The sequence below is a fragment of the Sinocyclocheilus grahami genome, unplaced genomic scaffold, assembly GCF_001515645.1.
Source record: "Sinocyclocheilus grahami isolate Dianchi unplaced genomic scaffold, SAMN03320097.WGS_v1.1 scaffold118.1, whole genome shotgun sequence".
NCBI classification, from domain to species: domain Eukaryota; kingdom Metazoa; phylum Chordata; class Actinopteri; order Cypriniformes; family Cyprinidae; genus Sinocyclocheilus; species Sinocyclocheilus grahami.
The window spans coordinates 1,105,287-1,119,797 of NW_015505297.1; the positions used below are offsets into that span (position 1 = coordinate 1,105,287).

At 37.1% G+C, this 14,511-nt stretch overlaps 1 protein-coding gene across 1 annotated transcript in view; it reads right to left on the reverse strand.

The window, feature by feature from the left end:
- The window catches only part of LOC107589664 (mirror-image polydactyly gene 1 protein-like), a 67,202-nt gene that overhangs the window by 20,461 nt on the left and 32,230 nt on the right, over positions 1–14,511 (reverse strand). Inside the window, exons 8-11 of the mRNA XM_016278166.1 lie at positions 14,329–14,458; positions 10,442–10,475; positions 8,371–8,541; positions 5,146–5,253 (exon numbers count right to left, since the gene is read on the reverse strand). Of these exons, the coding sequence (XP_016133652.1) occupies positions 5,146–5,253; positions 8,371–8,541; positions 10,442–10,475; positions 14,329–14,458 (443 nt within the window). The remainder of the gene's footprint in view (positions 1–5,145; positions 5,254–8,370; positions 8,542–10,441; positions 10,476–14,328; positions 14,459–14,511) is intronic.

Consider the following 14,511-nt stretch of genomic DNA (forward strand, 5'->3'; position numbering starts at 1 on the left):
ATAGTTAAATATATGTGTTATTAGATTCAGTGATTCATTTTAAGCAAATGGCACCATTTCGTTCTTTTCTATAGGACAAAATTATATGTGACACTGGACCACAAAACCAGTCATAAGGGTCAAAAAGGGGGAAAAAAGCTGAATAAATAAGTTTTCCATTGATGTATGGTTTGTTAGGATAGAACAATATTTGGCCGAGATACAACTATTTGAAAATCTGGAATCCGAGTGTGCAAAAAAGTCTAAATATTGAGAAAATCGCCTTTAAAGTTGTCCAAATGAAGTTCTTAGCAATGCATATTACTAATCAAAAATTAAGTTTTAATATATTTACAGTAGGAAATTTACAAAATATCTTCATGGAACATGATCTTTACTTAATATCCTAATGATGTTTGTCATAAAAGAAAAATCTATAATTTTGACCCATACAATGTATTTTTGGCTATTACTACAAATATACCCCAGTGACTTAAGACTGGTTTTGTGGTCCAGGGTCACATATAGTGAACAGGGACTATCAAAGTAAAAAAAAAAGCACCATAAAATTATCATAAAAGTAGTCCATATAACTAGTTTGCTATGTTTCAAGTTAGTTCATTCAATTTCAAACATTCCAAAAAAAAGATGTTGGTATTAATTCTCTGATATTAAATGTGGCAGGTTTGAAAGCACACAAGTGCAAATGAGATTTGAAAGCTTTGGCTTCTACTTTTGTGTTCCACAGAATAATTTCAGTATTTTCAATTTAAACAGAAGTGGCATTTTGGGGGAAACTGACAGCAAAGAGGCAACAAACAAAACCCCATCAAGATAATATTATCCACATTTAATGATCCATGAGGGTCAGAGCAGATGAAATCAAGAGTTAAAGGTGAGGTCTAGGCCTAGAGAGTGATGGGGGCAGGAGCAGGCGTGTGAGATCACTTCACTGCTTTTAATGCAGAGGGAAAAGCTGCAGAGCAAACACAGGTGGTTCAGAGCGAGGGCAAAGCTCTCGTCCACATCCCCCACTCAGCATTTAGAGGGACTCGCGCGCTTCAAACTAAAACCTGCCGACAAACTAGCATTAACATATTACAGATTCATGTACATGTAAGCTAATTCTAATCTTTACAGAATGTAACAATTAACAATTTTTTGGCCATTTTTGTCCCTTAATGAATCTTGTTTTTTGTCAAGACATTCCCAAAAAGGTTTCTCTTTTATTTTCATAAAATTACCTAAAATTGGTCCCAACAAAGCTGCTTTCTTGCTAACACACACACACACACTTTAAATTATAGTCAGGAATTCCAGTAAACATATTGTTTTAAATTTAAGATCTCAGATGAAAGTGGCAGATTATTTTGCATTGTCTGTGTCTAATTTGGAGGGGAAAATCCGAGCAATCCTATAGAAAAGATTTAAACATTGGAAAATGTGTTAAATAGTGCTGAAATTGTAGTCAAATTAGCTAAATAGTTAAAAATGAACATGAAAGGGGTAAGGATGCACACAGATTAAATGCGTGCCTGATAATTATTGCACCTTAAAACACAAGCACACCCTTCGATACACATTCTAGACATTTTAGATTTCAATTGGACATTATTTGGCCCATTTTTTATTGTAGGTCATCTTTTACTGTGGGCAACTGGTGGCCACAAAGATAGCAAAACCTGACCCACAATAAAGCTGCAAGATAAATTTAGTGTGACGGCTCTGAGATGGTTGTTGAACAGGTTCTTTTACATGTGCCGAGGTGGAAATGAGATGGACCGAAGAGATGAGACAAGGAATAGCCCTGGGTGCTATCAACTGACAAAAGTCACGAGCCAAAAAATTATTTGCAGGTGCTTTGCTGTTCTGGTGAAAAATGATGATGAAATGACAACAAACACTAAATACACCCCTAATTTCCATCTTAATTGAAAAGAGAAAAGAAAAAAAACTGGCCTATCTTTGATCATTATTTCCATATAAAAAAAGAGCACTGCTTAACGTTCTCTATCCCTAAAGAGTGTGGCGATTAAATACCTTGAAATTAATCATCCAAATGAAATCCCTGAAAGTTAGTGTGAGCTAAAAGCTAAATATAAAGATCTGAGGAGAAGTCTTTGCTCATCATCTTAAACTCAACTCTTTTTTTCACCCTGCAGATTTTCTCCGGCTTTCTTTAAAGTAAAATGTCAATCGATAAGTGGAAGTCCTGTTCATTTTTAAATTGTTTTGTGGATATGTTCCTGGCACTGTTGACTAATTTTACGACAGCTGTTCCCATTTCGTTTTAAATTAAAAACCCCACTCTGTAATCCCAGGAGTCAATCTATAATTAAGGGGATTTATAGAAAAACCAAGTGCTACATTAATAACAAAATTTAATATATTTCTTAATAAGCCATCAGCCGAACCATCTTAAATGTGAAATATAATTTTTTTTAAATCTTCAGAAAGCTTTGCCTGGAGACAGACTGGACCTTTTTATCAGATTATAAATAATTATTTCATATACACCAGTAATGGTTGCCATGTGGCACAGTTGCATCCCAGCAGTTTCAGACCACAATCCAAATCTTCACGACTAAATACAAACAAACCGGCATCTATTTGTTAATCATAAAATCTGTGACATCACAAAACTGGAATATTGTTATGATCAGTTTTGCCCTTCACCATTGGTTCGTTTCATAAACTGTGAATCTGACAGCAAATGTTTATCATATGGCTACACCATCAAAACAAGTAATTACAGGCCTTTTTTTCCTTTTTCATTGAAGTGTTACAAGCTCTTGTGCATAAAGAAGATTTGTAAAGTTGCAAAGACTAAAGTCTCAAATTCAAAGAGATATTCTTTATAAAAGTTAAGAGTCAACCACGCCTACCTAAAACGGCTCGTTCTAACACGCCCCCACATACCTACGTCACGATGTGGGAAGATTTGCATAACGTCGCCCAAATGTTCACGCAAAGAAAGAAGGCGTAACTTTTATTCTCGCTGTAGTATTGTTGTTGTCCCTGCCGCCATGTCGTGAAGGCGCTGTGTGTTTCGTTGTGAAAGCGAAACTACTTTGTTTGGTTTTCCAAAAGAGGACGATATCCGCTTTGTCATGCCTGGAGCTGATCCGTGCTGGTCGCTGAGGAAATACATCAACTTTGCGCTGTGGATCGCCGGATTGGCTTTCACCGTGGACGAAGTGGAGTCCAGCCCGGGGTCATCACATGTGGTTGCCGTAAGCCCGCAGGCTGCTCCTTCATCGAATCCGCCGGCCGCTGCTCACTCTAGCCCGCCGTGTGTGATGCTGTGAAAGCGAAACTACTTTGTTTGGCCTTCCAAAAGAGGACACGACTAGAAATCAGTGGTTAAGTTGTATTTACAACACTGTTCCAGAACAGTTCAACCCCAATATTCACAAGTGTGCAGCACATTTTATGGAGGACTGTTTCCTGATCCTGGTAGAGTAGACTACAATGCCAGCTGTTCTGACTCACAGACTGTAAGTACGTTTTCATTTAAAGGATTTGCAACTCGCTTTCTCCGATCACAAATGCAGACATGGTTTTATGTTTACGTGGCATGATGCAACGCATAAAAAGACAGTAAGTCTTTATAATCAGTAATTATGTCCCCACTGGATGCAACAAATGCCTCGTTTATAATGGGTTTTAATGTTTTTGTCTCATCGCTCCGGCCTGGACACGGCATCACAATATGGTGAGGGGCATAACATTTCCGTCACACGCTTGAGGTATTCGGCCAATCACAACGCACTGGATAGCTGGCCAATCAAAGCATACCTCGCTTTTCATACCGACGAGCTTTGTAAAAATCGACACGTTTCAGAAAGGCAGGGCATAGAGGAGAAACAATAATGTACAGTATGTGGAAAATAATGTGTTTTTTGAACCTTGAACCACATAAACACATTTCATTACACCAAATACACAAAATAATGTTCTTTTCAGCAGCATCATATGACCCCTTTAATAAATTAACATTTCAATAATAATAATAATAATAATTTAAGTAAAATAAATCAGTAATAATAAAATAATTAAGCAAAATTTATAATAAAATAATTTATATTATTACTAAATTTTAATTTATTAAATTATCTTTATTAAATAAATTACATAAAATAAATAAATAAGAAAATACTTTATTTTGATTTATTATTGATTTATTAAATAATAATCATCATCATCACCATCATTTAAGTAAAGTAAATAAATAATAATAAAATAAAATATTTTCTTTGGATTTATTATTTATTAAATTATCTAATATTAACTTTTTCTTGTTGTTCTTATAATCCTGTAAAATAAATAAAATATTTATTATAGATTATTTATTAAATTGTCTAACTTTTTGTTATTACTATTAATAATATACTATTAAAGAATAATAATTTAACTGCCATTGCACTCATATGTACATATGCAATGAATAAAACTGTACATCGAAAGGAAAAATACACACGTTAAGTAATCAAGTTAAATCAAATAAAAACTGTCACCACACTAACAATAACACAAGCTCAACCTCCACTCTGACATCTTAAGTGGTTAAGTGGATGATGACATCAAATGAAGTTATATTCGCTTAAGATGCAGGCTAGTAATTGTGTTAAAGTTCGGGGAATGGCCCTGACTCAGCACCCCTGCTCGCCCCAGTCTCTCTCAGCGCATGTTTACTCAGCTCTATCTAATGACGGCCCTTTTACAGCACTGCATTAAACTCAAGGGCTCTGGCTGCATCAGATAAATACAGCAAATCAAATAGGCTCATGTTTGCCCTGCGTCTCCCTGACAGACCCGCGGCGAGGCATCGCAGCACACTGACCAGCCTGTGTCATCCTAAAACCCTGTCAAACAGACACCCGGGGCCACCAGTCTATCGCTGCAAATCGCTGGAAAACAAGAGCAGGAGAGAGCAAATAGAAGTTAATGAATGATACAGTGGAGAGCGTAATGACGGGCTGAAAAGGGGGCCAGGACTGCACGTACGGTGAAGGTCGGATTCGAGAATGGTGTTGTTGGCAAACACCCTGGCGTGTTTCGTGTATTCGGTGAAAGCTAGCGCAGGCTAACCCGAGGGCTCATGACATTAATTTCCAGAGGCTTCTTCCCACGTGGGAGGTGTGTGTGTGTGTGTGTGTGTTTTACCTTGCTCGCTCGTTCCCAATTGTTTTGTGTGGCCAGGTGGCGGGTGCTGTTTGCAGAATTATGGCACGGCTCTTTCACACGAAGCAGCTCTTGTTCCAGACGCTTGCACTGGGGAAGAGAGAGAGAGAAACGGGATCACTTGACTGCATTAAATCAGAATTTACCCAGGTGATTAGACCAGCTAAAAGACACTTGCTTTGACACTTGGTTGCTTTTGCATTAACTAAACAAGCCAAAATGATGTTAAATGATCCTATTAGGTCACATTCAATGCACTGGTTCTGTACAGTGGGACAGATGTTTCTCAGAAATTTCCACCATGCATTATAGTTTATTATATTTACATTTTAAAACAACTGGTTGGATATTACTCTTACAATCTTATGGAATATAATTGTTTTTTCTTTTTGAAGTGTGGGGGATATTATATTGACAGAATAATTTAAACTGCAAATCACTGGTGGACAAATATGATTATCTTTTAACTTTTTTGAAAGCGTTTAAATAATATTTGCATTAAAGTTGGCTCAGGAACCCTGTGAAAACCAGTTGCACTGCCACATGGAAAAATCATGTGTATGTAAGTCAGTTCTAAGAGAGGTGAAATCTCTGCAGGGTATAAACCTACATTCTCAGTTATTACTATATTTACTGTAAGAACCTCAGCACACACTTACTGATATTACTCACCGTTTGTGTCTGTGATCCCTGGAGGGTCAGACTCATTTGTGGTATAGTTCAAAAATAAAATCACTGTCTTTTATGAAGAAAAATATGCACGAAATTCAATAGAGTGCTGTGGAACGTCCACAGAGGGGAAAGACAAGTAGTTTAAACCATTTCAGTAACTAAGTAGTATTCATGTATTTAAATTTTTTTAACTTAACTTAATTTTCCCACTAATTGTACTAACAGTAATGTTATATAGGTACAATTAATTACATGCCAAAGCAAATTTATATATAAAAAAAGAATAATAAAAAAATTATTAAATGAGTAAAAATCAACCCAAATAAAATAAATAAATAAGTAAAATAAATATTTACAATCATGTAAATTATTGAGAATGACTAAATTCTTAATTTTTCCAACAAATTAAACTACATGTCTTTTGAGGTAAACTGTGTAAACAATGGCTCAACTAAATGTACCTAAATGAATATTAAATCAAAGCAAAATATAACCATGTAAATGTGAAATTTATAATATATAATAATGCATTTTTCCAAAAGTGGCATAAGACAAAGTGGTTTTACATGCTTCAGGGTAAACTGCCAGTGTCAGTCGCTCAAGTATTATAAATACTAAAACTAGTATAAACACAAAATGATGCAAATCGTTTCACTACATTCAAATATAACCAAGTAGTACTTTTAATCAATACCACAAGTGCCTATACATAATTCCTTATTCACAAAGCCTATCCTCATTTTCCCATACAGTACGAGACTCTCTGGCCGGCTGTCAGACAGACAAACAGGCGCTTTAAACACACACTGACATGACCAGCTCTTTGGTGGGTATTATTGTAAGCGGGCTTGTTTTCTACCAGTCCATATGTGCTCCTCTCCATGTGCACATTCCAGGATCGATGGACACTTACCAGGAATGTAAACCATCCTCGCGGCCTGACAAGTCCCAATGTTTCAACATTCAGCCGTCTCAAAGAGTAGCGCCCGTGCAAACAAGCCTCTCAGCCACCGACCCCACTCCTGTCTCTTTCCTCTGCAGACTAAAATAATACCACCGCCGTCCAGACAAAACACACAGCTCCTCTTTAGTGTCAGCCTGAGTTATGGTTCTCGGGCAGCAGATGTCTTTTAGAGGGAAACGTATTTTAATCAGAATGCACCTCTGCGGTGACGCAAAAGGCCGTTAGCGCACCAAAAATAGCTGCAGTTGGGGCGAAATGGGGCGTAGGAACAGACATATTAATCTATTTTCACTTTTTAATCCATATTAAAAAGCACAACAACACAAGAGCATGAATGAGAGGTCTGAACCACGTGACACGTTCTACGAGCGTAAAAAAAAAATCAGCAGATTACCTCAAGCCAACCTTAATTCACCACGAGATGCGACTTCATTTCCTCTCTCACTTTAACAATCAGCACTCTATCAAGATCAAGAGAAATTCGATAAGCACCCGGCGCAGGGACATAACGAAGCGGATCTTATTCGCCGCGTTAACCGTGAGGAGAGGATGGAAGTGAGAATAAGATTTATTTCCTCCAGCACTTATCCAGCTTTTCATATTCCGGCAGGCCAAAGGGATGTGGCGGCCCTCTGCCTGCAGTCGGGCTCTAATCCCTACGAGATGAGGAGAGAGATGGGAGGAACGGCAGGGGAGGGAGATATCCTTGAGGATAGAGAGAGGACCCATTCCCGTCTCTGAGGGATTTGGCGTGGGGTTTGCAACTTACTTCTGAAATTGCCCCACAGATTCAGGTTTTTGGCCCCAATGAAAACGCAGGGCAGCATTTGGCAGTGATGTGCTGGTGGACTTTGGGCGGAGTTAGAAGACTGACACCTGGCCTTCTGTTCATATCAGAGAGGTTGACACAGGTTGTCATGGTTGGCTTTCCAGCTGAATTTGTGTGCACGACAGGGTTCCTTTTATGAATCTGGCCAACCTCCAATAAAGGACTCAGTCAATCGGAAGACTCTGAGTGATACATTTACACTATGAACAGAGCAAAAATTAACCATAAGTTCTCAATTAATCAATTTTTTCACAAAACATTTTGGTGTTCCCTAATTTTATTTTATTTTTTAAATAAAACAAGTCCTTTTACATTCTTTGAACATATTATTTAGACAAATTAAATGGCCTATAATAGCATATCTATAATAACATATGTGACCCTGGACCACAAAGCCAGTCATAAGGTTAAATTTTTTTATTTTATTAATTCATTAAGGACTTATTAATTCAGCAAGGATGCATTAAATTTATTAAAAGTGGCTGTAAAGACATTTATAATGTTACACAAGATTTCTGATCCAAATAAATGCTGCTCTTTTTAACTTTCTATTCCTCAAAGTTTAGGAGTTAAAACGCAGGAGGAGAGATAGTCAATATTTAGAGAGTCATATTTGATTTTTTTTTTCTATAGTGTAAAGGTTTCTGGCTTGGCACACAACCACTGTGAACGGAGTGTTTAGGGCTGGTGCGTGTTAGGATTGACCCTTAGCGGAGAAAGAGTGTGTGCCATAGGTTTGTACCCTGGTTAAAGCAGCATCTCTCTCCTCTATGACGGCTTTCATCTCCTCTGAGGTGATCTGGGAGCGACGCTCTCTGGCCCTCTGGATCTGTTCGATGATGGCTGCCCCACTCTGCTCGATAGCGAGGGCAGAGTCTGCACTGTTAACCCTGTTCAACAACTCCTCCAGGTCCTGACCAAAACATACAAATGGCATCACAACTCATATCAGGCACAAAATGTTAAATGCCATTTCAAATATCAGTTAAACACATATTAAAGGAATAGTTCACACAGAGATGACAATTTACTCTCCCTAAAATTAGTAAATGAGTTTCTTCATCAGAACAGATTTGGAGGAATTTAGCATTACATCATTTGAATGAGATGTTTTTAAATTCAAACCATTGCTGACGACTAAAATATGAGTTCTCTATCCATAATATTGCTTTTTCCAGTGAAAAAGTTGTCTCGTCTGAATCAGGAGAGAAATATGCACAGACCAAGCACTGTTTACAAGAAAAAAAGAGTCCAAAAGAGTTCTTAACAAATATGTGGGTGGATTTTGATGTGAGTGGACAACAGGGGATGGACTTTTTCACTGGAGGAAGCGTGATTATGGACTGGCATTTTGGCCAAAACTAAAATGCCTTAAAGGGATAGTTCACCCAAAAATTTAAATGTGATGTTTATCTGCTTACCCCCAGGGCATCCAAAATGTAGGTGACTTTGTTTCTTCAGTAGAACACAAACGAAGATTTTTAACTCAAACCGTTGCAGTCTGTCAGTCTTATAATGTAAGTGAATGGGAATCACGGCTTTGAGAGTCAAAAAAACATACACAAACAAAACCACATTAAACCCTGCGGCTCGTGATGGTAAACTGATGTGTAAAGACACGAAACGATCAGTCTGTGCAAGAAACTGAACAGTATTTATATCGTTTTTTACCTCTGATTCACTGCAATGTCCGAACTGTTCGAGCCGTGATTCCCATTCACCTCCACTATAAGACTGACAGACTGCAACGGTTTGAGTTAAAAAATCTTCGTTTGTGTTCTACTGAAGAAACAAAGTCACCTACATCTTGGATGCCCTGGGGGTAAGCAGATAAACATCAAATGTTCATTTTTGGGTGAACTATCCCTTTAATGATGGATTTGATTCTTACAAACATGCAGCTTTTCACTTCACAAGGCATTAAGTGTTGGACTGGAGTGGTGTGGATTACTTGTTTTCTGACGGCACCCATTCACTGGTGAGCAAGTGATGTTGCAAAAAAAATTGTAAATTTCTCCATGAAGAAATAAACTCATCTACATCTTGGATGGCCTGAGGGTGAGTACATTTTCAGCCAATTAAAATTTTTGGGTGACCTATTCCTTTAAGATTGAATAACTATTAATTTATTTTAATTGTTCCGACACTGACATTGCCACACCTTAATTTTATTCAGAGGCCCAAAATGAGCAAATATGCAATTTAGTGCAGTTGCAGATATGTATATGGCCAAACAGTATGATGAAATTCTGATTGCTTGTAAATCAATGACATCTTTATAAATGAGTACTGCAGACTACTTGCATTAAATGCATATAAATATCAGCTGTCACTCTATATATCTTAATAGTATGTCTGAGTACAATGATATTTCAATACTTGGTTTAATGGTCAAAGCTCTGTATGCAATGCAGTACAATGATGATGAGGCTTTAAACGGTTAAATGCAGTTGGAATTACTCCTGAATTTGTAATGGATGGCATACTGGTAACTACAGCAACATTTTGGCATCTCACTACTTGTGTACAAGAAACATAGATGCCAGTAACCACTTATTTGCTATTTTTGATGAAAGAAACAGCAACTTGAGATGTTATGTCAATCAATTATTAGCAAACCACTGTCAATAGAGGCATGATTTAAGGTATCATTTATGTTCATGCGCAATAGATGCACAGAAAATTAAGAAATCTTTCATCAGAATAAGCATCAAAACAAGCCTTTCCTGAGGTTGTGTTTTCATTTATGACAGTCGGACAAAAAGGGTACACAGAACAATCGGAGATGAAATTCTCCAGTGAGGAAGGCTTACCACATCACTTTCTTCAGGTTTAATATTCTCCAGCCTGGAGAGAGATGGAGAGAGAGAACACATGTGTGAGAGAGAGAGAGAAATAGAGAAATGAAATGTAGTGAGCTTCCTTGAGTTTCCTTTATGTCACTCTGCAAAATGAGATCACTTCCCAAATCCAGTAATTGCATTCTGTGGGTTTTGGTATGAAAGCAGAAGACACACTCAGAGATATTAAAAGTGCCACCGCTCGTGCTGTTATTCCACTGTAATGCCCATTCTGCTCAGAACTGACAGCGAATTGTTAAGTTATTAATGTTTACTACTTTATATGACTATTGGGATCAATTGTTCATATGTGTGGGGAAACGGAGAGACGGATTAGGCCTGAACCTTTTGTGCCAGACCTGCCATGAGCATCTTTATAAAGGCAAAGACAACAGTAATTATGGAGCCAAATGCCTGGAGACACACGGATCACACACTGTTGGAAATATTTATGATTTTGAAGGTTTTTTTATATGGACCTTGATAACAAATGCAGAGTCACAAAGACTTGATCTTGGCTAACGTAGATCAAAGGCATGACGGGTCAAAGCTTGAGGTTTTGCAATAAATGTATGAAACATATACAGTGGGGTCCAAGAATCCAAGAAGAAGAAACAAAAACTGCAAGTACATTAATTATCATTTAACATAAAGCTGTATGGTTAAAAAAATTTAAACAAAATGATGATCATGTAAAATGAATACAAAATATTTAAATTTAATTACTAAAACAAGTCTAATATTTCTACCATTATTTAAAAAAAAATCAAAATAATAAAAAATATGTACATACTAAAATTTAGTGTTGGCAATATATAATGTATTTTTTTTTTTAATGCTCACCAAGGCTGCATTTTTTAAATAAAAAAATATAGTAAAAACAGTAATATTTTGAAATATTTTTTACAATTTAAAAGAACAGTTTTCTATTTGAATATATTTTAAAATTTCATTTATTCCTGTGATGCAAAGATGAATTTTCAGCTTCATTACTCCAGTCTTCAGTGTCACATGATTCTTCAGTGTCACATGATCCTTCAGAAATCATTATAAAATCCTGACTTGCTGAATTTTGTCGAAACCGTGATCCATTTGTTTTCAATATACTTTGATGAATAGAAAGTTCAAAAGAGTTCAAAAGAATTCATTTGATATAGAAATCTTTTGTAAGATTGTAAATGTCTTTACTGTCACTTTTGATCAATTTAATGTATCCCTGCTTAGATTAACTTCTTTATAAAAAACATACCGACCCCAAACTTTGGAACGGTATTGTAGATACAACATATAAGCGCTCCACTGTATATTTGTACTGCCACATTTTCACTGGTTTCAGTGAGAAACAACAGCAGGTGAACTGCATAAACTCGCCCTGCCTAATTTTACAGACCTCACCAGCGTGATGCTCCTTTAAGAGCAAATCGAATTCATCCATCAGCCACCAGGCAGAAAAAACAACAACCCCTCCACTCATTTACAAAGGCATTACATGGATCTCCATCCATTATAAAGGTACATACTCATTCACACAATGGACCCAAGAGTGACCTCCGAAAATAAAGGCTTAGAACACATGCGTCCATATTCCCTCAAAGATAATGGGATTCCACTTGGCTATCAATTATCTTTTTTTTTTGAGAGAGGGGCCGGAATGGAGCCCTTGAACACAGCTATAAGAGGGATGCAATTTTATAATTAGATTTTGACGAGATCTTGCGCTCATTGGGCAGCCAGAAAATGCATTTCATGCCTCTCAATAATTGCGGTTCTTTTGAGTGACTTGAGTAACTATCAATAAATCATGAGGCTGACTGAAATATTAAACAGGGTGTAAGGTTATATGAATACCTCTGGAAAAGGACGTCAAGCAATAAAGAAGAGCGTAAACCAGGGCTGTCCAAACTCGGTCCTGGAGGGCCGGTGTCCTGCAGAGTTTAGCTCCAACCCTAATTAAACACACCTGAACCAGCTAATCAAGCTCTTACTAAGCATAGAAACTTCCAGGCAGGTGTGTTGAGGCAAGTTGGTGCTAAACTCTGCAGGACAATGGCCCTCCAGGACCGAGTTTGGACACCCCTGGCGTAAACTCATCTGTAAATTTAAAATATGTTATTGCATACTCATATATGTTGTTGTTTTTAAAAACCACAAACAGTGCTGAACAGGATATAAATGCATCCATCCCCTGGAGGGCACAGGGCAATATTCGTTTTAAAAGGCCCATCATCAAACAACAGCACCAGTTATGAGCAGTTAAACATACAAGAAGAAGATCATATTAATTAGGACCCCGCAGGCAGGGTGGCAAACGGTAAATACTCACAGGTCTAAAGCACGGGATTGATTTCCTATAGAGTGGAACTTCTGACTGACAACCCCGTACTAGGATGAGGGGACTCTTAAAAATGTCACACCCCTCTGATATATTTCCAAACCAATCGATATTGGATTTCCCCTCAAACCCTTGTCTGTTCATTCAGCTTTTCCTCTAGCAGGAAGAATAAAGCTGCTTCCCATCGCAATGATGAGCAAAGCCACATGCCTCTCGTGCTTCTCAAACCCTTAAATCCACTGCCTGAGAAATTCATGGAGAAACGCTGAGAAACTTTAATGGCTCTTGGAAGTGTGGAAACAAAACCTCAGGCTTTCCATTTATCACAACACAAAAGCATCTGGACCATAAAGTAAGCTTCCGAGTTATCCATTTATCAACGATGAGTTAAAAGACGACATTAAAGAAGTTTATCAGACATATTATAATGTCACCAAACATAATCCCTTTTCACTACTTCTATTAATACCATTAATACTATTAATTAGGTACAACAGAGGAAAAATAAATGAGAAGAGAAATTAGATGAGATGCGTTGAGATTTATCAAGCTCTACTTACTGTAAGAGAACTAAGGCTGGGTAACACTTTGAATATATTGCAAATAATTAATATCTTCAATATTCAAACATTTATTTTTGGCAATATAATATATAGCAACATTTTTACAGCCATCAAACTTCTTAAAGATTGCTCCTTGTGTCATTAGGAAAGCTCTACATTACAACAGATATTTTAATTGTGATTTAAAATTTTAAAGTTTCCATTTATTTTCAATAAGTCTTTTAAACTACAGTATTGGTTTCAGTGAATTGGTTAAAAAAAGTGTTGCAATACCATTCAAATAAGTTTTCAAACTGTAAAGCATGAACTGATAAATTGTCTACCATGAATGCAATGTAACTCGCTTTTGATAAAAGTGTCTGCCAAATTCATAAATGTTTTTACATATCCATTCAAAAGTTTGTTTTTTGAAAGACATATCTTAAGCTCACCAAGGCTGAGTAAAGCCTTTACTGTCAATTTAATATATCTCTGCTAAATAACGTATTAAATTCTTCTTACTGACCCCAAATTTTGGAACAGTAGTGTATATATGGAGATGTATATGGAATAATGTAGCTGCATCGGCCAGCCTTAATCAGCACCGAAGCTCAACATGTCTAGACCACTAAGCCAGGGCTTCAACAAACAATGGGCCTCATTTACAAAAATAATGTTTCTGTGTAAATCATTCGTAAAACCATTCTGACATAAACAATTTTCAAGTCAAAGTGACAATTTACAAACGACTTACACAGAAATTCATTCGGCTCCTGTTTTATAAACAAAACCCAATGAGTATCATTAAACAGACAATCATCAGCTTAATTTGAGTATGATGGCACAATTTTATAGACAACTTGGCAGATTACTGATTTTCATTTTTTTGAGGTGCTCCTTTGAGAGAATAGAAATGATTAGAGCAGCATGTTGTTGAACAGGCTGAACTGATGCTCTGTTTTGGAAGAGGTTTGAATGGCACATACTCCAGCGTCGCCTCCTGAAGCTTCTTTGCCCGAAGTAAAGCTTCATCCCTCTCCTCATTAGCCAGACGCAGTCTGGCCATCACAGCCTGGTCTCTCTCCCTCTGAGCCTTATAGATTTCATCGACTAACGCTGAGAGAGAGAGAGAGAGAGAGAGAGAGAGAGAGAGAGAGAGAGAGAGAGGT